Source organism: Misgurnus anguillicaudatus, chromosome 24 (assembly GCF_027580225.2).
Source record: "Misgurnus anguillicaudatus chromosome 24, ASM2758022v2, whole genome shotgun sequence".
Lineage (NCBI taxonomy): Eukaryota > Metazoa > Chordata > Actinopteri > Cypriniformes > Cobitidae > Misgurnus > Misgurnus anguillicaudatus.
In genome coordinates, this window is record NC_073360.2 from 27,071,159 (window position 1) to 27,097,268 (window position 26,110).

Sequence of the window (26,110 nt, forward strand, 5' to 3'; positions counted from 1 at the left end):
CATAACTTAATTTTTGTTTCCATTGTTGATTGTGTTTGTTTTCTCATAGATGTGCACTTTGAATGTTGATTTACAAATTGGAAGCAACCAAAAGCAAATCAAAGACACATGGCTGCGACTACAAAACAGCATTCATGCCTCTCTAGGAGGGAAACACAATCATGATTTCTTAAACTTATAAAAAACACACTCAAAAACAGATGCAGCGTTTAAAGTGATAGACACAATGGAAATAACCGAATAAACGAATGTTCAAAAAAGTTTCTGTGGCTGTTCACTGTAAGTCTGTCCACCTTATTTTCGACGCGGAAGTAGGAGATGCAACGTATTTCCCTACTTTGTGCGAAAAGTCTGTTTCAATAGCCAGCCGCTAGAAAACAGTGTTGTGGGAGCACACATAAAACATGATTTAAACAGTTATGGTATATAATTACAATGTCTGCCTTGTATAAACCAGTGTGAGGATACAATTAAGAAATGGCCTGATATCATATGAAGATATATTCAATCATTTCATGTGTTTGCTCAGGGGTGATGGATTTTCAATGCGCAAATATAAAAGCACAAAGACATACCAGTATCTTTACAATGGAAAAGTCAATCGAGTGTTTGTACATGGAATAGACCGAGAATTCATGTTTTTAACCTTTTCAGGCGATACTTTAAAATTTCACAACTGTCTCTGTGGTGTGAGGTTTTTAAACTTTTTTTTTTGAAAAATTTTTTATTGACTTTTTTGAGTTTTTATGGCGACACATCAAGCTCCACGCGGTCTGACGGTCAGCAGCATCTTTATCATTCAACACATTGTAAGTTATTTAAACAAACAATAATAAACATATTAACTATTACATGTATTCAGTATTGTTCAGCAGTTTATGTAATATATTATGTACTGTAATCACATTTTTTAATAATATATAGTAGCAGAATAAGTAAACCAGCTAAATCAGCATATTTTTATCATCGAAGAACGTCTAGGCTATATTCCGATTGGTTGCTGGCGTTTTGCCGCTGCTTGCCGTTGAATAGTATCATAGCTCATTCAACTTTCTGATTGACGCTCTGGTCTTTCAAGACGCCCAAAACCCGACGCCGATGGATTTGACGCTCCTTGCAGCTAAGAAAAGAATGAATGACTTTCGGTAATTTTAAAAGCTCAAGTCTGCGGCGTTGTAAACGTACAGTTAGTTTCAGGTTGTAGAAACTGTGGCAACATGAATTGACAAATGTGGAAGTAGCCGTTTTACAGGATCTAAAACACAGCTCCCTTGCAGCTTATTCATTACGATCGCATAAAATAACGTGATCAAACGTACAGGTAAAAAAAATACATTAATTTATTACCTCATCCATAAACAGGATTAGCGAATGCCACACGTCTCTGGATGATAAAAACAACATCTACCAACATTCCAATATATTTCATTATCCCTCGCTTTCATCCAAAGCCATTTACATTCAATCTATACTTTTTTGTGTGTATGTGTGTTTCCTAGAAATCAAACCCACAACTTTTGTGCTGCTAACACAATGCTTTTCCAACTGAGTTAAAAAAAACTCTTAGTACAGCTTCAAATGGTCAGCATTTTGAAAAGTGGGAATTGCGAAAGACCATAGGCCTTAGCCGTTAGATGTGTTTCCAATATCTCAAGGCTAGGAATATGCAAAGGAGCTGTTTCAGACTAAAGTGCTGGAATATCACACAGTCTGTAACTGCTCACAATGGCGGTTAAAGTGAAAAACCAGGATACCACAGATCTGGCTCCCTCTGCTGTGCACAGTTCACCTGGAAATGGAAACATTGTCATTGTGCACTCCACATAAAGTCATTCCAATCCCCTGTGATTTTTTTTAGCTGGGGAACACAAAGTGTAGCAGGATATTTTCATTCAGTGTAAGTGAGCATGGTGTTAGGAGCGGACAAGGTCATGGGTTCAAATTCAAGGAACATGCATACTGATAAAAATGTATACCTTGTAAGTCTCTTTGGATAAAAATGTCTGCCAAATGCGTAAATGTAAGTTTTCTAAAGTAGTGGTTCTCAAACTGGGGACCCTGAAATGGTGCCAGGGGTTCCCAGTTTTATCACATTTTATAAAATACATTACCTTAGCATGAATTCTGTATAATTAAACCATAGGAAAATAAGACGGCTAACCATCAGCACTATGTTGTATATTGTATAAAAGTTTTGTTTAATTCAAATTTTATGTTTTACAATGTTTTATGTCATAAATTTTCTTTGGGGGCCACGAAGGGCACAAGTAGGGGCCACCATACACAAGGGAGGCCACACGCCGAAAAGTTTTGAGAACCACTGTTCTAAAACTTTCGAAATGAATAACAGACTGACATTTAAAGAGCACCTATTTCATTGTTAAAAACAATGTTATTTTGTGTATTTGGTAAAATACAATGTATTTGAGTGGTTTATGGTTAAAAAACATATAATATTTCCTGAAACGCACAGATTTGAAAAGCTCTGTGTCCCTGATTGGCCAGCTAATCTGTACATTGTGATTGGCCTGAATTCCCACTGACATCAGCTGGAAATGTGACGCTCTTTACCATGTTTGAAAGATTCGGTCACAATGCTGTTGCCTACAATCCGTTTGTTTGTTGTAGTCCAAGAAAAGAGATTTACGTTGGAGATGATAACTCGCGTCATCGTTTACACCAAAGGAAATGTAAAATTGTGAATCGGCAGTGGCGGAACTAGAATTTTTTTAATGGGGTGGCCAGGGGGTGGCCAAAGGTACTTTAGGGGGTCCATAGTCCATAAAAGAAAATGACATGTAACCATGTATCAAGAAAGCATAAATTAATCTTTTTATCGCATTATATGTAAACATAATAAGGGTGAATTTTAAATCTTTCTACTGTATTTCTTACATCTGATTTACTGTCTGTTAAAGGGATTCACCCAGAAGTGGGGGTTCTGTCATCATTTACTCACCCGTGTTGGTCGTGACCTGTATTTTGTTTTGATGAACACAGAGGAAGATATTTTGATAAATGATGGTAGGCACACAATCCATTGAATCCCATCATGTTGTTTTTATTCCTACTGTGGAAGTCAATGGTTAACAGCTGTGTGCATACCATCAAAATATCTAGTTTTGTGTTCATCAGAAAAAATAAATTCGTACAGGTTTAGAACAACATAAGGGTGTAAAAATGATGACAGAATTTTCATTTTGTGAAGTATCCCTTTAATGAAACAAAAGATCAGGAAATCTAAACTCCATGATAAACCTTAAACTTACTTCAAATAGCAGAGCTCAACACAAAGGATGCTTGGATTAAACTTTATAATCGAAGATACAGAAGAATTTCTTTTGATATTTAATTAACTTTAATACAGATTTCAACACGTTAGGAAGACGAATGCAATAAAATGTTTATTCATTTAAGACGTACAGTAACCAAATGTTTAGTATGAAAATCACCAAAACAGCTATTTTGACATATGAGCATTTGTCCGTTTAAGCAAGAAAGACGCGAACATGAAGTCGTTTAAGCTCTGGCTGTGCACGCGCACTATCGGATATGCACGTCGCGCTTTCAAGTTCAATGTGGCAATCCAGTCGAATTAACAATCATACAGTAACAGTAGCCTATAAAGATCACGTCAAGAATGAAAACATAGTGCTGGGATTTGTTGTAAAAAGAATTGGCAATCTTAGACTTTATTCAGTCCACAAGAAAATTACCACGTACACTTCCAGCATATACGGTGAAATCATGTAGTATTAGCAACGACTTCACTTACATAATTTTAAAGAGATTCCAAGCATTATGTAGACATGACATTTATCTTCTGATGATATGAAAAGTATTCGTTACAGTAATTTTTCTGACTCGTTTTTGAAAATACGTCACTGATGGAGAGATAACAGAACGCGCATTATGTAAATTTTCTTAATTTTGTGAAAAGCACAACATTCAGTTTTTATAGACACACAAAAAATGACACTTTAACATTTTAAATGATGTATAAATCATATCTGCATGACATGTCCAAAATCAGCAGAGTAATCCAAGTCTCTTTGCTCAGTGATTGAAAAATAAAGAGTTTGCGCCGCAACCGCAGGGAGGGTTAATATTCATAATGTTTGTTTTTAACAATGTGCTGCGCTGCCGCACGTCGAAAATAAACATAGCGATTAAGTGAAAGTAAAGCATTAAATTTGGGGTGGCACACGGGGTGGCCAGTGACATGTCAAGGGTGTCCAGTGCCACCCTGGACACCCCTCTGGCTCCGCCACTGTGAATCGGACAATAGGTGCTCTTTAAGTCATGTTCTGCTCACATTTACTTTTATTCACCTGCATATATTGAAATGCATCATTGGTATGTCATTGATAAATCTTGTGTGCTTGGTAACTGTTCATGATATGCCGAATTTAAATATGCACATATTCAAATTGCACAAAGAGGTACAGTACAGAATGACTTCAGAAGATTTGTATGGTGCTTTTTGTCATCTTGACAACCCCTAGTCAACCATTCAATATCATTGTATTAAAGAGCAGCATGACATTTCTGCTTTTTGTGGGGTCAGTAAAGGATCATTTTTATTTTTGGGTAAACTGTCCCTTTAAATTCAACCCAAGCTGAGTAGATGCGAACTGTAATTATTCTATTAGTTTTTGCCTTGAGGAAAATCATGAATGGCTCAACTGACCAGCGTGTGCTGAAAACCATATAAAGCAATAGTCAGTTGACGTGTACATATTGTCTCAAGTCCATTTACATTCCATCTGTTTACATAGAGGCCAAGAAAATGTACCACAAACATATTTTGGAGCCCAATCCTACCAACTGACTGCAGACATCTTATCCGATCCATATAAATATCATGCTTTCCGTCTTTTGTGCAAAGGCCACATGAAGGCCATAATGCATTGGAAAGCCCCTGCTGTTTTCTGCAACCAGCCTCCAGATCTCTAATACGGGTGCCAAGCGGCAGGGTTGCGGGTTCAGTTTTCCTTGCGTGTTGAGTTGTGTTTGCGCATGCTGTCCCGCGAACTTTCAGTGGATATCGACCAGCAGCACGTTGCCATAAGCCACATCAGTACTGTTACAGTATGCATGGTTCACATTAGTCCATCTTTACTGACTTCCCTTGAGCGTCCCACAAAATTCTCAGCTCAATTCATATGGATTCAGTCAGAATCCGTGGACTTGCTTTACAACTTCAGTAGCAGCGATGGTCTGAATGTGTCTTAAGTATATAAAATATTTATAGACCGCAATAGACCTGAATCTGCTTGAAATGATTTGATAGTGTTGTACTGCACTCTCAGAATAAAAGGTACAAGAAGATACAAAAGTTGTCCTTGGGGCAACTGGGTCCATATTGGTACCTCAAAGGTACATATCCTAACCAAAACGGTACATTTTAGGACCTTTATAAAAGGTACCATCCCAGTGAAAACTTTTTTTTTATCTTTTTCTGAGAGTGTGGTTAAAGATCAGGCCTCATAATTGTTAGGTTAGACATTTGAATGCCTCAAGAGCTCTTTAGCAAGGTGCTTAAAGAAATGTTTTACCAAAAATAAACATGTTTTGCTCTTCCACAAACCAGGCAATAGACTGCCAAGATATGTCCTATGATGTTCGAACAGGAAAGTCGTGAGGTTTGGTGTTCCCCTAGCATAAGATAGATCTCTTCTAGAAGTCACGCTGGGATCAGTCAACACCGTAGCTCTCAAAAACTGACCCGCTGATGGAGTAAGCTCACCGTTAAAGCCAACATCTCATTCGTCCAGCGGCCTGTCACCACTGTGATCTCATGCCTGGCTTTTTAAAGAGGTTACCACAGAACACGTGTCTCGCAAACGCAGTCTCAGCTACAAACTCTTTTAACTCATTGGAGGCTAGATATTACAAACATATAGTGAGAATACTATAGGTGTACAGAATTTTTCTTTTTGATAAAATAATGTTTAAAGGAGCACTCAGTAAGGTTTTATAGAAATGCTTTAAGAATTTTTTTTTTTAATTGTGAACTCACGTGAGATAAAGACCTCACGTAATTTTGTCAATTCTTTATCTTCTAAAGAAAACATGACTCTATACGCAGATGTGACAGCGGAAGAGAGCCGTGTCTTCACTTGGTATTTCAAAAACAAACAGAGAAGAAGTGACAGCAATCGCGGCCGAAGCTCAGAGCGTTTTTACAGAGAAACACGCGAGGTGTGATTGGGTCAGTGCAAGGGGTCGCACCGCTTACATTTCCAGAGGAGCTTTTGGCATGTTTATTGTTCCAGTTAAAATGACCATTAGAAATATTCTGTCCATATATTCTCATGGGCTGAATTTGTCAAAGGTGGCACAGGTCTTAGTTTTGACTTCCTGCTCACTTTGAGCTTAAATTGACCTTGCAAAGATCACTACTAGAAGACTGAGACAGCTGTTAAACCATCTCGGGATATCCCGCTTATACAGTAAGAGTAATTCAACAAATCTGTATTCAGATATGTTTTTTTATTTGCATACTAAGCATTTTGTAGCTCAGCTGGTAGGGAATCGAGCAACAATCATGGGTTTGATTTCTCAGGAAAGACATACAGACTAATAAAAATGTGTGTTACTTGAATGCACTGTAAGTCACTTTGGATTAAAGGAAAACACCACCGTTTTCAATATTTTACTACGTCTTACCTCAACTTAGACAAATTAATACATAACTATCTTGTTTCAGTGCGTGCACTCAATCTTTTTAAACGCGTTGTAAATGTGTTAGCATTTAGCCTAGCCCCATTCATTCCTTAGGATCCAAACATGGATGAATTTAGAAGCCACCAAACACTTCCATGTTTTCCCTATTTAAAGACTGTTACATGAGTAGTTACATGAGTAAAGCCCGATTTATAGTCGTGCGTAAGTTTTACGCCGTAGCTATCCGTAGCCTGTGCGTAGCCTGACGTGCACCCCGCAAATTTTTTAACAGCACGTCAGTTCTACGCGGACCGTAAGAGCTGTGATTGGTCCACCAGAACCCCTCCCGTCAGGTAAAAAAAACTGCGTTATAGGTATTTCCGTTTGCGACAGTAGCTGTGTTTACATGGACATTTGTAATCCGTTTAAATGATCAATCTGAATAAAAATTCTCCATGTAAACACCTCAATCGGACTAAAAAGTGCCAATCTGATTAAAAATCGAATCCGCTTGTTAGGGGTGGTTTATACCGTTTGTAATCCGCTCAAAATGACATGTATACACTTGATCGGATGGATAACTGAAACTGGGAGGCTCTGCGCATGTGCCATCTTTTCTTTTTTTAATGGCGGTTGGCAAACCCACTGAAAGGTGCATTTCCGCCACCTACAGGACGGGAGTGTGGAGCATATTCACACATGCAATGACGTAGAATTGCTGTAATGACATGTGACGCAAATAACTCGAGTTTGTTTTGCTGAAGGAAGTCACAAGAAGTGATTGTCTTGTTAATCTTGTTCCTATTATCCGTCCAATTCCCCATAAAGTGATACAAGACAGCGTTGTCCGGTCAGTCCATGATTTATTCTCTGATCCACAAACGCGTGTGTTTGGATTTGCGAACGGTCCCTGCAGCACCGCGTGAAGTAAAATACGCTTTTTGGGCACACGTGAATGGGTGTTTTTGCTGCTGCTTTATAATCAGTGAGGCACAAAGAAAATCTTGAAACAGCGTGAAACTATATTTGTGCAATGTGCGCATGTCAAATGATCAAATCTGATGTAAATCTTGTGTCATATAAACACGCACATCAATCCGATCACATTATTAAGTGTTTATGTAAACGCTATGATAGGATTTATTAATCGGAAGGATTTTAATCCGACGGAGGCAAAATGTGTCCACGTAAACGTAGCTAGTGAAAACAAAGATGAGTCATGTTGAGGAGTGATTTAACTCAAACTGCAACAAAAGTCGCTGTTTATTTACATCCATCAATGCTGGTCTTCTCAAATCATACACAACAAGTTGCTGTTTCTTCTTCGTTTGTGGGTTTAACTTGCCAAGCTTCTTCTGCTTTGGCGGTCGCGCCGCTACTGTGGTTACATGCGTGGATACTGCCTACCAGCGGTCTGCGCGTGTGTTTGCATGTCGACGCAGACAACGATGCACAAGTATAAATGAAAACCGTCGCGGCTACGCCGCAGGACCTACGCACGACTATAACGAGCCCTTAAGTATGGAGGCACAAAATAAAACTTTTGTTTGGAGCCATAGGAATGAATGGGGCTAGGCTAAATGCTAACACATTCAAGAAGCGCTGTACAAAGCATAAAAGTGCACGCATTGAATAAAGATAGGTATGTATTAATTCACCTAAGTTGAGGTAAGAACATAGTAAAATATTGAAAAACGGTGGTGTTTTCCTTTAAAACATCTGCCAAATGTGTAAATACAAATAAAATATATAAATACAAATTGCTTTCTCTGAAAGCATATCAAATTATTCTTACCCCTACGTCCGTTTGAGCCTGTAACTCCTCTTACAGCCATTAACCCCACTGTCTCTGTTTCTCCTCTTGGAGATCTCCAACCTATCGCTTCTCTTTGTACATAGTTTGAGGCCTTAATCACCTCCAGCTGCAGGGGCCAGATGAAAGACAAACACTCACGGTTATAGAGACATGAGAGAAAAAGGGAAACCATATAGTTCCTCTACACTGGTCCTCCTGGTGTCATTAGTCGGTTTTATACTGAATTGGCCCTCGTCTGATCTCCTGCCAAAAATCTGCACCTTACCCCAGCTGAAAGTACCTGCTGCATCCACTCCAGGTCACCGACAAGGCCAGGGATGAAAAGCTCAAGTCTGTGTTATTTCAGAAACCAACACCTCTCAAAGGTTATCCAGTCCTGTAGTATTTGCATGCAATGTTCACCATAGAGGGCCTGACATATATTACAGTGGACTACTGTACTACAGTCAGTACACTATCAGGTTTTTACATGATAAAAAACGTGAAACATGACCAGTTTGTTTTAGACTTTTGGATACCAAGTGGCCTTTTGGAGTGATTTCTAGATATGCCTTGACAGGGAAAAATTGCTGAACCCTCATTTTTGACACATAGCTTTGTCTGAACTATATGGCTTTAAGTGCACAGTTTTTGCAGGAAATATTAATAATCAATATTTTCTGCAAAACATTAAAATTCTCCTATACTTAACTTTTTATATGTGCATGTCTAAATTGTAGAATATGGTCAAAGTCCTTTTCTATTTATTTTTGAAGTTACACAATTATGTGTGACTATGAAGGGCTTGATGATACCGTCTTGGCGGGCTTCTTGTATCAGTGCAGTTTTAGGATAAAACACAGCTCCTTTGTAAAAAGAACTAATTAGGACACTCAGTAATCTCGACATGTATATGATGTTTTACAGACATCTCATTGTACGGCGGGTCCCTTTAATGGACATCTGGAGTATGCCACATACTTCACATATGCGAAGGAGCCCTGATGATGTCATACTAATCCATTACTCAAAGCAAATATGCAGAAGTGATGTGTGCTAATACGGACACCGCCATATTGAGCCTATCGACAGTTTGTTCTGTGGTGTATCGCTGCAGTAGATGCAGCTCACGGTGACCTTTGGGGTTATTGCCAGCCACTTAAAAGGGTGTCATAAAAACTTTTAGTATGGAGAGAATGCATCTGGTGTGTTTCATAATACGTGCCTGTGTTATGTTATTTGGCATTTTGTCTAAATGCACATACTTTGATGATCTTTGAGCAGTGCTTGGCAGTGAATATATAACTGATTCACCTGCACTGAATCTAGGGGCGGTTTATGATAAAGCTGTCGGCTGGTCAGACAGAGACGTTACATATTGGAAGATGTGCTTGTGTTATTTCTGGATGCAAGAGATGAAACTTATTGATAAATAGCAAGATTGTGCTAAATAAGACAGCATGAGTAGAGCTACAACTTTTGGGTACACTGTTGGCCTTAAGCATTTCAAAATGTAAATGTATATTTTTTACCTAGAATTTTTAGTAATATTGACAAAATTTGATATGATTACAAAAAATGTTTACTAAAATATTGACAAAATTAAAAACTAGGGATGCACCAATACAAATTTCTGTGCCAATAGTAATATTTGATTACCGTATTTTTCAGACTATAAGTCGCACTTTTTTCAAAGTTTGGCGGGTCCTGGAACTTGTAGTCAGGTGCGACTTACAGTATTCGTCAAAATTATTTCATATGAACCAAGAAAAAACCATTACCGTCTACAGCCGCGAGAGTCTGCTCTATGCTGCTCCTGTATTTATGTAATTCAATGGATTCAGTGATGCGGGATGACTTCGGGACCTTTTTGAACTTGATTTGGCTTGTCGTGTTCTTTTAGCCTATTCAGCCTCCCAGGTATGTTCTGTATGCTATTGTGTATCGTGTAAATAACTATGTTACTTTAACATGTATAGACACCTATTCAGCCTGCTGTTCTGTGCTATTGTTTAGTAAAATTTAGATTAATGGCTGTTCTTTGGCTTGGATTTTGTGAAATCATTTTCTAAATGATTTTGCGACGTATAGTCCAGTGCGACTTATGCATGTTTTTCCTCTTCAAAACGGATTTTTGACTGATGCGAATTATAATACGGAGCGACTTATAGTCCGGAAAATACGGTACTTGAAATGACATCTAGTGATACCGTTAAATACAGTTGAGCGTTTTACTCTGTCTCAAAGTATTATGTTGTAAAAATTCTAGAAGTGTAGAGTGTACAAACTGCAATTTTGGTGTCAATAGCGAATTAAACTTGCATGCAAAACTGGAATATTGCATAAAACATTTGCAAATAAAGGACAGTTTCCATTCATAAAGTCGCAAAGCACAAATGCGTCACTTTCTCATAAACTGACGGCAAATGTCAAAATGGAAAATTTGCTGCAGTAGGAGAAACCACTGTGGTCTTTTTTTGTTGATAACAAAATACTATCAGACTAACATAATGCGCAGACGTGTCATCTTGCATTCGAAGACAGAGGAAGCCTGTTGTTTGGGAACGCAGCCACATTAACAGTTGTGGGAAGTCATTATACCGAACAACTTTGATTTCACATGACTTTTTGGATGCACAATAATGAGTTTATTCAGTAAATGTGTTTCCATCACAGTTCATGCGCATGTTTTGTTATCGGATAAGAAATTTATCTCAGTTAAGCGCATTCGTTTTTTATGCACATTTTTTAAATCTGTGGCATGTTGCCGATGTCCGATAAGGAAAAAATGCGTTTATCTGCAGGATTACATTGGTGCATCCCTACTAAAAACTGTAAAAATTTACACCTATGCACTCAATATGCCAAATGAAATTGAGGTATTCATGTCAAATTCTTCATTTGTGTAGCTGTAATGACACAGATATGTGTAGCTTTCACTTCAGCCATCGGTCAAAAGGGCCAGGAGATAGTAGGAGGTATCTCTCTAAACTTTATATGTCTGTGAAGTGATGCCAAGAAAGAGCGAGAAAGAAAGAAACAGCTGTAACAACTCATAGTACTGTATGTCTTTGTATAGATATATTTAAATGTGCCTATATCCATCTCTATCTTTCCCTACCTTTTCAACACTGTCCTCCAGTCCCATACATCTCTTTCGACTTCCGTCCATTTCTTTGAGTTCACTTTCATTCAGAGCTTCCTTTCATGTTTGCATTTTATTCATCGGTCTGTTTTTATGTATGTCTTCCTGCAGGTTTGTGAATTGTCCATCAGTGTGCTCTTTTCGTCTGTATGAAGTCATATGATGTGAATGATAGCTTCAATAAAATGCTGTATTGAAATTATTGGGAGTGTAACGTGTTTATGGCGTGCTTGGCTTGGTCTGTGCTGATCCCCCTATGAAAAGAATGTGCTGTTTTTTGTTTGATCTCTTATCTGTCCCGATATGGAATGGAATAAGATACGGCACCAGATTGAAAATATAAAAGACATATTTCGGCTTATAAGAGAGTATTAATGTAAACTTTTCTCACACGTAATATTAAGTTTATCTAGTTTACGTACGTAAGTTGTACTACTGCATATTATATTTAAATTATTCAGTTGCAAATAATTATTTACTTATCATTGTGGGATAAGGGCTGTCCAAAAGCACTCTAAATTTGCCGCATCACATTGCATTTAGAAGATTATATGCTGCATACGTTTTTTAACGTGTCTTTTATTTTGAATTACTTAGTTCTTCTTCCTGTTTTACCTGTTTGCCAAATAGTCACAACTAAATATTTATTTCTCCATGAAAATAAGAGAAATTGCTGTATTTTTTATTTATTATTATTTATTTTTCATAATATGACTGCCCAACAGCACTATATTGTAGGTGGCGCTATACATTAATCATGTGCCAAAAAACTAAAGAAGAAGAGAAATTACTAAAATCGGTAAATTATTAAAAAAAATTAGTAGGCAGTCAAATGTAACTTGAGTAGAAACTTAATTTTGCCCGAGTGTGTTTGTTTATTAATCCAACTTATTTAGTTGTTAATTTAGTATAATAAAAGTCATTCATATGGCTTACATAAAGCAACAAATTACTGTATAATGCAATGTACAGTATACAGCAATATATTATTCTTAGTCTACAGTTTTACAGTAGCTTTACAGTATCTAAGGTGTTAACTTGGTTTCTTTTTGTGCTTTTTTAAAGTTTCCCTACTAGGTGATTCTCACGAAAACTTGGTTTTAAAAATGTCAAGCATGAAAATGTAAAAATTGCTTAAATTTACTTTTTCCCACCAGACATTGAAAAACAAAGTCTGGAGTAAATGGGAACATTAATTTAAAAACTTTTACTTATCATTTAACACTTTTTGTAACATAATTTAAAAAATTAGTCCTAAAAAATCTCATTACCGCAATGAACATCAACACTGACATATTTTCAAAATGGCATGACAAACCTGAAAGAACATAATTTGGAGATTCTGCACATTTAAAATCAAAAGTATCATGCATCTATTAATTAAATTAACATTTAATAAGCATCTGTTGCGGTAATGATAATCGTAATGTCGTGTAAGCATTCTGACAAGACAATATTTCAAATTAACTGTAAAAAAAATGATCTTACCTGGTAGCCATCTTGAAGTAACTGGTCCATGTGCTTGGTCACTCAAAATTTAACTTCATTAAAATTCTGTATGTGTGCTTAAACTGTTCTCAAAAAGTGTTGCGGAGGATGAGAACATCAGGCATGGACACATCATTTTCCTAATTTTTCTTAATTATTATTATACATGAATATTCAGTAAATATTTTTTTCTGTCATCTAAAGTAGTCTAGCAAAACATCCATTTATTTTTTTTCTTAATATTTTTGTGTTAATTTGATTAAATTACAACATAACACATGTTCAAACACAGCCGGACACATTGCGGTAATGAGAATTTCAGCAGAAAATTAGATAAAATTTACAATTATAAACTCTTATGTTGAAATCACACATTGTGCAAGGTAGATCACAGTATTGTGTTAATTCTGATGCTTTTTAATGTTACTATATTACACATTTTAAAGCTAAAATCATTAGTGCCGTGGTGTTTCAATGGTTTTGTGAGAATCACCCTACTATTGCTGAGCCTATTGTTGTTATTTATTGTTTCTTTCATGTCAAGCCAAGCTTATTTTATTGTCAGGTCACTTTAAGAGTTTTATTAGGATTATTATGTTTCTTCAATACACACTTTTTTGTTTCTACTATGGTATTTCATGCCTCACACGCCTTTAAATTCCAGATTTTATTATGTTGTTTTTTATTTTTGGATCAACTATTCATTTAACCACTGTTTGCTCCTGTCTTGTTTTGTTTTAGCCTTTTATCGTTTCCCCACTAAACCACAATTCCTATTTGTGGAGCTTTCTGAAGAGTTAAATAAAAATCACTATTGTTTTTAGTTGAAACTCTGTCATTACCAACAGAGAAGGCGAGACATTCAAACTTTTGTTGTACGTGAGATAATGCTGTGTGTTATTTCAGCTAAGCCACCACTGTACTGAATGTTTGTGTCCTCATCATTATAATTTCTTTAGCTGCATTTTCATTACCCACCAAATTGCGCAAATTGAAAATGGAAACACTGCAATTTCGCATAAACTTACATATATCACACAAAAGTTTTTTATGCTCGGGTTAGGTGGTTTTTCAGGCACTTTGAACAAGAAAAATGTTGCAAAACTGCAATGGAAGCAGATTTTTCTAAATGCGTAAAAGTCAAATGATCATTCTTCAGACATGGCGCTGTCAATCGAATGTGGCATCACAAAAACCGACAAGCACATGACATCAAAATACCAAAATTTGGGGGTCGACTGCTCTGTATGCTTTCGAGACGTTCTTGCGGTATTTTGATTTCATCCACATGTTGGTCTGCGTGGAGCCGTATGAAGTTGAAGACACCCGACGCCATGGTTTTTGGAATGACTTATTGAGAGAAAACAAAATTAAGTTTTAGTCTCATAACATTGGTTAATGGAAACGTCATTGTCAGTAGTTTTTTGTTGACATTTTAAAAATAATGCTTTAATAGTTTTACGCAAATATTTATTGAAAACGCAGCTTGTGATTTAAGTGTCAAGTTCAGCTCTCTTATACTGTTAATATTTCGATGTAATTGGTGATGTAATAGCTTTGGTTGTGTTGTTTGATGGCTTATGTTTGTCAGAAAGTTTGGCTTGTTTTTTGATTGGTTTTTTTTTTGGAAGCTGGATCAACTTTTTGGATTAAATGTTTTGTTTGGATAAGGAAGATGGTTTACTGTAGGATAATTTCTTTGAATAGTTAAGCAAGAGGAAAGTTGCCACAAAATTAAAAAAGAAAAGGCAATTTCTATACATTAAGCAAGGTATTCTTATGCTGCATTTACACCAACCGCGTTTCAGGCGTCAAAATCGCGTCTATGCACCTAGTTTGCCACTTAAACAGTTTAAATGCATTCGCGCGTGTAGAGCGAAGTAGACGAGCGGAAAAAGCAAGCATTTGACGCGCGTCAGAGGCAAAATCCACTTCTTATGGGAGGGGCAAGTGCTATGCGGTTGTCTGTTTGCAAGGTGACTGATGTTAATTGTGCATTTATAGAGAGAGAGTTACCGGTTTGTATTTGGTAACCTTACTATAGGGGGAAAATAAACGGCGCGGTCGATAAACGTCATGTATTACAAGTATGTATTACAACTTACCAGGATGCTCAAAGTCCTCCCTGACACTATTCCAAGCGAGGTCCTTTTTATTCCTGTCTCTATAGAAATAAGAAATTGTGTCGTATAGCAACGGGTGACTGCTTACGGACAATATCAAGCATTCCTTCAGGTTGAATGAGTGACTCCGGGCGGGGGTGCCGCCACAGCAGCAAGCAGGCTCCTGATTGGTTAATGCTGCGCGAAATTGCGCCAAAGTTCAAATTTTTCAACTCGGGCGTTAGCCGGCAATTTGCGTCAAACACAAAATGCACAAAAAGCACCATTCGCGCGTACCGCGCCAGGCGCTCAATTCGAAACGCGTCTTCCGCGCCAAACGCCTCATCCGCGTCGCGAGACCTCCAGAAGCACGTCTACGCGTTTTCACATTGACTTAACATTGAAATCACTTGCACTTCACGCCTCTACCGCGGTTCATGTAAACGCAGCATAAGGAGGTCAGTTTGATATTTTTACCAATTTGCTTTATGATTTTTATGATCATATTTCATGTGTTGAAACTAAACACTTGTAATTTGTCAGCAAATAAAACCCTTGAGTGACCTTTAGTCAGCGGTTTGTTGACAGATGTTTTGCAGAAAAAAAGTTTCGCCGTTCTCATTCCAAGGTGGTCAGTAAGCGAATCAAAACCTTCATTGTCGTACACAGTGAAACCTCTTAGGAAAGCATCAGTCAAATCTCTCAGTTGTACATTAGCCACTAAATGAGCTGTGTAGCCTTGAGAGAACCCAATGCACTGAAACCAGATCCAATGCATTAGCAAAAACTAACAAGAACTGGACAATCTTATTCTTTCTCCATATTAATCTTGTATTCGCTTACTTGAACGTTGCTTTTTCTCCTCAAAAGAGGAGTCAAGAGAAATGGAGGGTGAACCACAAGACTCCACGATGTTCTGTTGGATTCCTTTGGCTTGTACTACAGCAACAGTTTGCCTAGCCAATGTCTCGCTCGGTTTACCGGGGCGGCTCGCATCTTTCACACATTGAGATCGGGAGACAGGGGAACAGTCCCCGGAAAGTGTCCAACCTTCTCACTTTTGTTTCATTTTCACACCCTAAAATAAATCTCCACACTCAGAGTAAACACTAAACCACTGTTCTCCAAGTGGAGAAGATATATGGATCAGTATGGATATGAATTTTTTTCTATTTTTTTTAGTTTAAAACACTTTCTCGTATCCCAGAAGTATGTAGGTATAATATACTGTAAGAAATGTGTTTCTCAGTTGAGTTCTTCGGATGCTAAAGGTTCTTGACAGAAATTGTACATTTTTAATACTTTTACAATAAGGTGGTTGATTTTGGGAGCAAGTTGTTTTTTGGGGTCAGAGTTTTGGCTGTTGGCGTGTCTGAGCTCGCGTACTTTCGTGAGTTATAGTGAAGTAAATCACATAGGATTTAGTTGAGATTTCGAGAAAGAGGTGCAACTTCAGTCCAAGCACATTGTGACCCACTTATAGCCCGGTCAAAATTGAAGTCCCTCTAAACTTCTTATGAACTGTTTTGTACTGGCAAAGCAAGCCACCTCTTAAACAGTACATCCCTAAATCCCTCAGCTTCCCTGTGTGTTATGTATACATGAATGCACTTTAGATGCCCCTTCAAGACCCACGAACTGCTGAAAAGACAATCAGTCAACATGATTACTGCCATATCACCACGTATTCCGACGTACTTCAGAAATTATGAGCTTGGGCTTCTCCCCACATTTAGAAGCTGATACATTTAAATCATTTTTGTTGGAGAGATGGAAAAGAAATTCAATCCCATTTCTGGTTTTAGTTTTGTACCTTTGAAGCGTTTAAGTGCCTAATGCCATTTAGCTAATTTTTCCCACTCTACTATTACAAACAAGTAATGCATATTCAGTCTGACAGATGTTTTGGTTATGGCTTGTTGAGTGCAACAATAAATACATAATTTCTTATTGTGACTAAAATGTTTCCTTTCTTCATACGTCTTACTGTATGTTTAGTATCTGCTATGAACAGCTCTCTGACCAAGAGGAAATGTTTATCCTACGGTGCCGCTCCGGAACGCTAAAGTTGGACTACATTGATACCCACAAGTGCTCAGACATTTCCCAGTCTTCCTGCTTAAGCCAGGTCTTCATGGAAAATGGTTTTGTCCATAAAGCAGAGCCTTGGTCAAACCGCTGTTCAGTCCCTCAATGGTTTGTTACTCCAAGCTCTCGACATTAAAGCCTCAAGCATCCAACTTTTGTCACGCTAGCATGTGGAGAATAAGGATAGGTAGTGTTTATACATTTAATGCGATCCCTGATCTTGCTTAGTTTCGATAGAGGAGTTGTACGGTTAAAAAGTTGAAACGTCTTTTTGCTGCGAACTGGGAATTCTTGTCTTAGTGGCGATTGTTTTACCTGAACTTTTCTCCAGGGCCGATCTCCAGGTCTAGTGCCGTTATGTCTATGTCATCAGGCTTTGTGCTGTTCACTGCAGGCGGTTAATGGCAGGGGTGTTATGTTGTTTTAGCAGCTGGTAAATGTCAGGCATGCCAGTACTTTTCCTTCATATTTCATGAGTAAGACGCTGTGTGAGATAAATACAAGTCCATTTTTCTTTAGGGATTTGCAGTGTAGCTTTTAATTTTTGCCTAGAAAGTCGTCACCTCTATAAAGGAACCAAATTTGCCACATTGTGCATTTTATCGGCAAGTGCCAAATGCACATAAAAAATTAAGTTACATGACTGTTGGCGGGTGACTTTATAAGGATACTGCAGTGTAATGGTCTAAATCGAAGTCTGCTACTGCAAGTTTTAAAAAGTTTCTCATCACCAAAAATCTTTGTGGAAAGACATACAGAATTTTCCTTCATTAAGTCACCCAAATAAAAATGTTTGGCTCATCTCATATACAGCATAAATCTCAGGGTTCCCACGAGTCATGGAATTTCTGGAATATAATGGAATTTTGAAAGGCCTATTCCAGAAATTGAAAGTCAGTGATTTTTTTTCCAAGTCATGGAATATCAGGTGTGTTTGTTTGTCGCTTTAAATTTTAGTTTGCATTTAACAAAATGTAATCTGCTTGTTAAGTTTTGACGTAAGGAATGCCTTTTACGGGTCCAAGCCTCCACTTATTTCAAGTGTGATTACGTTTTGTAAACAGCCATTTATTGACATTGTTTATTCATTTCACGCAATTAAAGGAAAACACCAAAGTTTTTCAATATTTTACTATGTTCTTACCTCAACTTAGACAAATGAATACATATCTATCTTTTTTGAATGCATGCACATCTTTGTACAGTGTGTCGTTAATGTGTTAGCATTTAGCCTAGCCCCATTCATTCCTTAAGATCCAAACAGGGATGGATTTGGAAGCCACCAAACACTTCCATGTTTTCCCTATTTAAAGACTGTTGCATGAGTAGTTACACGAGTAAGTATGGTGACACAAAATAAAACGTGGCGATTTTTTAAGCAGATAAAAATGAGAACTATTTTGTATGGCGGAAGAGCACTTAGTTTGCAGAACTTCGACCTCGGGTGTAGTAACATCATCACATTTTTTATCCGCTTAAAAATCGCCACGTTTTGTTTTGTGCCGCCATACTTACTCGTGTAACTACTCATGTAACAGTCTTTAAATAGGGAAAACATGGAAATGTTTGGTGGCTTCTAAATTCATCCTGTTTGGTTCCTAAGGAATGAGTGGGGCTAGGCTAAATGCTAACACATTCACAACGCGCTATACTAAGATTAAATGCATGCATTGAAAAAAGATAGGCATGTATTAATTAATCTAAGTTGAGGTAAGAACATAGTTAAATATTGAAAAATGGTGGTGTTTTCCTCACAGTGTACACTACATTATCTGGCTCCCGACATCTCAGACACATGTCATGAAAATTCAGCTTTTTAGTCAGTGAAAGTCAGGGAAAAGTCAAGGAATTTGACATATGGCTTATACTGGGAACCCTAAATTCTGTCAGTGACTAGATATATGGATATGCAATACAAATAAAACTGCTCAATATTTACCTTGTCATTGAAATAACATTCAGTTAAGTGCGGGTAAGAATTATTCATACAGTAGCTGGCAGTTCTTGCCATTGGCAAGTAAGGCAAAAAGTTGCTGTGGACCTCTCTCCCCGTCTATTTATCTGTCTAACTTCATCTCTTGGATACAGACTGTTAATATGTGTCTGTGAAAGTCCTTATGTTCACTAGCAGCCAGTAGTTTTTGTTCACTTGGCCTTTGTGATCTAAACTTAAGAGCAGCAGAGGTCTCCAGACGCTCTCTGTTTACGTCCACACTGTTCCATGTGCTACAAGGTTTAAATATGCACAGGGCTTTGGCCCAAGTCAGATAAATGAGGTGTGGTTTGCTCAGTAAAGCCACAGGTTTTTTGGGTCAGAAAGTAGCTGGGTGGTTTGCAATATGTTATACTGTATAGAAAATATGCCTGACATTGTATAGAAGCATTTACTTCAACAAACAGAATTTGTGTATGTATAGTATAGACAATTGTGCCAGTTTCACATGCAGGCTTGTAAATATTTTGTTGTTTGTGCAATAGTAAAATTGTATTTTATATATATATATTTTCAGTTATATGTGTCATTCTTATTGTTGGCCGTATTCCTGTTCAGTGCAATCACAAGGGTTTACAATATAAGCCTTGAACCATTTTTCCAAAAACTTCTCTCCATCTCTTTAACTCTGTGGGACGTTTGGCTAAGCTTTACTCCAATCTAATGTATTCTCTTATATTCCAGGTGTCAGCCACTGATGCAGATGGTGGGTCCTTTGGCTCCATCTCCTACTCTCTGGGCTCTGGTCCAGGCACCGTTACTCCGTCTCAGTTCACTGTTGACAAAGACAATGGGCAGATCTGTACTACCACCAGCTTGGACTGTGACCAAGGTCCAGCCAGCTATGAGTTTGCTGTCACAGCAGTGGATGGGGTAAATATTGACTGATACCTCAGCATCTGGTAAAGGGATACATTTACTAAGAATCAATAGCATCTAGTAATTACACCATGTTTACATGCTGTTAGCGTGTTTAGGGACTGATTTGCTGAAGTAATTAAGCAGATATGCACAATTTAATGTTGTTGTACTTTAGTAGCATCTTTGCATCCTATGCCACAAACCCAAAGTAATATGGAACTATAATGAAAGGAAATTGCTGCGGACACATTAAAGCAGTCAGGGGCAGCTGGGCCTTAAAGAGCAACAGATTGTTATATTTAATAAGCTTTTCCCGACGTGGCGCTTGCTCCATATGGGACGCCGCATGAGCAAGATGTTTGGCGGCATGTGCACCCTGTCCTGTCTGCAGATTGGCATATGATCTACTGCTTCCCTAAACATCTTTGCTCTTATAAAAAGCTTATGTTAGCTAATTGGTCATATTTTTTAGTTTCTTAAGACATTTATCCAAGATTTATTTTGGGGAAAGTGTAATAACATTGACAGAAGATGACACAAGTTCACTGTAAAGCTATCTGAGCAACTGTACACTAACTTATTTTGGATATATGCTGCGTGTTTTTCTAGGGAGGACTGAGTTCAGTTGCCTATGTACGGGTGGACCTGATAGACGTAAATGACAATCGACCAGCATTCTACCCTCTCAGCTATGCGGTCAGCTTGAGCACGCAGAGCACGCCGGGAACCTCCGTCCTGAGGGTGACTGCTCACGACCCAGACGCCGGAGAGAACGGCAGGGTTACGTACCGTACGGCGGCTGGTGGGAGCTCACCTTTCTTTACCCTTAACAAGGATACCGGTGAGATTTTCGGACCCCGTTGCATTAAAGTACAAACAAGTTGCATTATTAAAGGGGACATATCATGAAAATCAGACGTTTTCCATGTTTAAGTGCTATAATTAGGTCCCCAGTGCTTCTATCAACCTAGAAAATGTGAAAAAAACCCAGTTACTTAGTTTTGGTAAACCATTCTCTGCTAGCATGTGAAAAAATAGGTCATTGAAATTTGGCTCCCCTTATGATGTCAGAAGGGGGTCTTATTATAATAATACTGCCCATTAATCTGCACAATCCAACCACAGCACTGCCATTTAGTGCAGAGAGAGAGAGAAAGAGAGGAAATAATTGACAGCACAATTGAGTTTCAATTTCAACAAACCACCAACAATGTGCATTTCATCAGCTCATTTGCATTTTAAATGACACACCCACAAACGGCACATTTTGCTCACACCTAAAAAGTGGCATTTTTAACATGCTATAATAAATTACCTATATGATTTTTTGAACTAAAACATCACATATGTACTCTGGGGACACCAAAGACTTATTGTATCTTTTAAAAAAGTCTTGTGAAATGTCCCCTTTAAGTAGTAAATTATAATTCAATACTAATAGATTTGGATAGATTTATTAACTTTTATTAAGTCCTCTGTGTTGTCAGTCAATCGTAGTACCTCATTCAATTTAATAAAATGTTTTTAATTGCTAAGTTACTACGTGTTTCTATTCACCTCTGGAAATATTTATTTTTCTCTGTGTTTTCCCAGGCGTGATCTCACTGTCGCGTGCTCTACATGGAAAGGCAAACTCAGTCATCACTATGTTGATCTCAGCACAAGATGGTGGTGGTCTTACCGCTCCAGCCAATGCCAGGGTCAACATCAGCATCGTGGCAGGACTGGTCGCACCTCCTGTATTCGAGCAAGCTCAGTACTTCTTTGTGGTCGCTGAGGACGCCCTGCGTGGAACACAAGTTGGCATTGTGCGGGCCAGCACTAAGAACGGTGGGTGATGCTGAGGTTTTGTGTCCCCCCTCCTTTGGCCACTACATCCCCATTTGACCTGTTTAAACACACAAACTAGACTGCAGCGCCTACCCGCATATATCAGCCACACCAACGTGTGCTGAAAGACGGCATCTGGCTATTTTCTTCACAGTGCACCACTTGTACAAATAGGCACAGAACCACTTTACACACCTCATTTACAATATACATTAATCATAGATTCTGTTATGGAATACATAGATCACCCTTGCTTTGGATTGTTAAAGCGCTCCGTTCTGTTCAGAAATAGCTCAGATTTGTATCAGCTGTGAACTGATGTGTCTCTGGCGTTTTCCTATTTGTTCTCAGGTGTCTCGAAGGATATCTCCTACACTATAAGCTCGGGTGACTCGACTGGCTATTTCACAGTGGATTCTGAGACGGGTGCTTTGAGGACAAGCTTGCCTTTGGATCATGAGGCCCAACCGAGCTTAAATCTGGAGGTTCAGGCGCACTGCGGTAACCCACCAGCCTTTGGCCAGACTCGGGTACGCATTACAGTGGTGGACATCAACGACAACGCACCCTTCTTTTTGCCCTCTTCATCCGAGTCATTGATTCTCCCTGAAAACACCAGGATGGGTACAGTGGTGTACAAAGTGCTAGCCGAAGACCGTGACTCTGGATCAAATGGTCTTTTGAGTTTTGACCTGTTTACCAGCAGTGCCCAGAGAACCTTCAGCATTGATCGTAACAGCGGATATATCCGTCTAATCAGGAGTTTGTCATACGACACCATGCCTCGCTACGACCTTCAGGTCATTGCAAAAGACAGTGGAGCTCCTCAGCTGAGCTCTACCTTCACGCTGGTCGTCCATGTACAGGCTGAGAACAACCAAGGACCTGTGTTTGACAGCCTAACGTATAGAGTAGAGCTAAAGGAAAGCACACCGCTCAACACTCGTTTCCTGCAGGTGCGAGCTGTGAACAGAGATGGCAGCGTTATCAACGGAGTGCCGTCTACATCATCTGCTCCGCTAGCGTACCACTTGCATCCAGACGGCGACGCTGCAGGGTTTGGCATTGTGTCTGATAGCGGCTGGCTGTTTGTGAAAAGCTCCCTAGACAGAGAAGCCAAAGAAATGTACCTTCTCACAGTGCTGGCTTCATCAGGCTTCGGGCAAATGAAGAAGACGGGTAGCGCCACTGTGCGTGTGTCCGTAATGGATGAAAATGACAACTCACCGCGGTTTACCCAGGACAGGGCGTTCTTGGCAGTGCACGAGAACCTGCCGGCAGGGACTGGTTTCGGGAGGGTGTCTGCCAGCGACAGAGACGCTGGTCTTAACGGTCGACTGAGCTACCGCCTGGTCCATCTGGATCGCCACTTCCAGATCAACTCTCACACAGGTAAGCTTTACATACTGCATGGCAGACAGTCCGACTATGGCATGAAAAGATTACCATCATGACTTTTGCCCATGTGATCAATATTTAGACTGAAAATTGGTACTGAAAGGGCTTGACATGGAGATTTAGTACACCCCACATCGGAGTTCCTGATAGATGGCCTTTTAAATATACAGGCTAAATAGATAGATAGAGCCATTCATTGCATAAAACTCATACAGTTTTAAGAAAATCCTACGGATTATGCACAATAACAGAAACATGTTCACTTTTTGGTTTTTGAAAAGTTGATGTTTTCAAAAATAACTACTTGTTGACCATCCTGACCCTTTCCTAGTATCAGGGTTCCCACGGGTCATGGAATTTCTGGAATATCATGGAATTTCCAAGTCTATTCCAGACATTTAAAGTCAGGGAATTTAATATTTTTTGTCCAAGTCATGGAATATCAGCGATTTTGTTTGTCGCTGTAAATTGTTTGTTTGCAATTATCAAAATGTAATCTGCTTTTTAAAGCAACACCAAAGAGTTTTTTTTTACCTTAAAATAACGTTTCCAAAAAAGTTTCAGTCGTTCATCCACTCGAAACAGGGTGAACGGGACTTTCACATTCGCTTTGCAGCCCTCTATCGACCAAAACTGCACTAACGAAGTTTATAACCGTCGAGTAGCGGTCCTGTAGTTCGAGTGAAAACTACAAAAACTTGCTTTACGGCAGACCTACAATCCAATCAGTGCCAGCTATGCTGCAGTATTTACGACAGTGGTAATGGACAATTACCCTTCTAGCATGTAACGGGAGCAAAGAGCAAAAATCCTTTAGTGTTGCTTTAAGTTGTGACATAAGGAATGCCATTTCCAGTTCCAAGCCTCCACTGATTTCAAGTGAGACTAGAATCTAAACAGCCATTTATTGGCATTGTTTCTTCATTTCACGCATTAAAGCAAAAAATGTATAAACTCACAGTGTTCCCTACATTATCAGGCTCACAGCATCTCAGACAGGTTATGAAAATTCAGCTTTTTAGTCAGTAAAAGTCAGGGAAAAGTCGGAGAATTAGGCATAGAGTGGGAACTCTGTCGTATAAGGGGTGGTTCACATTTTGCGTCTAAAACCGTGGGAAAGCGCAACCGTAGATTGGTTCTTGTCACACGACCTGCTTGCGGCATTCTGAAAAGTTGAGATGTTTTTAACTCAATGCGGTGCGGACACACTTGGAAAAAACGAGTGAGTCGCTTCCAAATGTTTTTAACTCGATGCCGTGCGGAAGCGCCTGGAAAAAATGAGCGCGTCACTTCCATTATGAGTGCGCATACCTACATTTGAAATATGAACTTGAGCACGCAAAAGACGCGAAATGTGAATCGCCCCTAAAGCAGTTCAGCAGGATGCATGTATTCGGGACATAACCTGTTAACATCTTTTCTCAGCATAGTAAAAGTTCTCTCTCTCTCTCTCTCTCTCTCTCTCTCTCTCTCTTTCTCTTTCTCATGTCTCATTCTTTTAAAGGGGAGATAAGTACAAGACTATCCCTTGATCGTGAACTTCAGTCCAGCTACCAGCTCATAGTAGTGGCTCAGGATGGTGGAACCCCCCCACGCAGCTCCACCAGCACCGCTTTCATCACAGTCCTGGATGAAAACGATAATGCCCCCTCCTTCATCCACGCTCAGACAGGAAGTGAGCTCTTACTGCAGGTATTAGAGCTAATATCAGCCTCTGAATCTCCAGATATATAGATATGCAGATTGTAGTATCCAACTTTCATAAACGGCAAGATCAAAGACGCAACATTTGTGATCTGAGATGATGAGAATTTAACGATTTAAGAACCTGGAAATGAAGAGCATTTTCCCAGATCACAATTTTAATTCTACGGTGAAGCAAAGGACATGAAGGGAAAACTGTGTATGGAGAAAATATGTGCATTTGCTTACTGGTTGATGTTTTAAAAAATTGTCTTTGAAGTCTTTGAAGCTAAAATCTGAACTAAAACCTCTGCAGGTGTTGGAAGGTCAGTCACCTGGATTTCTGCTGGGTACCATTCATGCCAAAGATCCGGATGAGGGGGAAAATGGAACTATCTTTTACTCCATGTCTGGTAAAAAGATGCACAAGTGAATTAATAAATTAAGGACAAAAATGTATATGAACACGCTACTTTTTCATTTGTCTCTCCTGGTTAGAACATACAGTAGTGTGCAACTTAATGCTGCACTTATTTGAGTTTAAAAATATAAAAAAAAGTTTTTGAGAAAATACATAACCAGACAGTGTTCAAAACTATCTGCTTGCCTTAGCTCGATTCAAAATGGTAAGCTTGTAATAATGATTTTAATTCCAGTGGTACTGGTGGATTTCCGCTGGAAATTATGAGCACGTTTTTGCGTCATTACGTCACTTCTGCACACATAAAGTAGGAGACCCGGCTAGTAGGTTATATTGCATGTGAGGATGATGGAGGTGGATATTTATAGCCTTTCTCACAGCACTTGGTGAACATCTGCAGTGGTTAGTTATATAAAAAGCTGTTTTCAGATGCCCATCGACTGATTGGTTTGCTTCTATTTTTAACAATGCGTGTGTTTCTGTAAACGCGTATAAACTGACTGGCATTGCGTCATGTGCAAACAACAGCGCAATGTATGGAATCATATTACAGCACATACTTAAAGGTATAGTGGAAGATTTTCCTGAATTTTTGAAAAGAACCGCCCCTCCACTTTAAAAAAAAATGCACATGCGC

The 26,110-nt window shown here is 38.8% G+C and overlaps 1 protein-coding gene across 1 annotated transcript in view; it reads left to right on the plus strand.

The window, feature by feature from the left end:
* dchs1a (dachsous cadherin-related 1a) overlaps nucleotides 1-26,110 on the plus strand; it is a 126,300-nt gene that overhangs the window by 78,786 nt on the left and 21,404 nt on the right. The window contains exons 3-8 of the mRNA XM_055196909.2: nucleotides 19,965-20,153; nucleotides 20,751-20,982; nucleotides 21,735-21,971; nucleotides 22,323-23,363; nucleotides 24,874-25,061; nucleotides 25,369-25,465. Of these exons, the coding sequence (XP_055052884.2) occupies nucleotides 19,965-20,153; nucleotides 20,751-20,982; nucleotides 21,735-21,971; nucleotides 22,323-23,363; nucleotides 24,874-25,061; nucleotides 25,369-25,465 (1,984 nt within the window). The remainder of the gene's footprint in view (nucleotides 1-19,964; nucleotides 20,154-20,750; nucleotides 20,983-21,734; nucleotides 21,972-22,322; nucleotides 23,364-24,873; nucleotides 25,062-25,368; nucleotides 25,466-26,110) is intronic.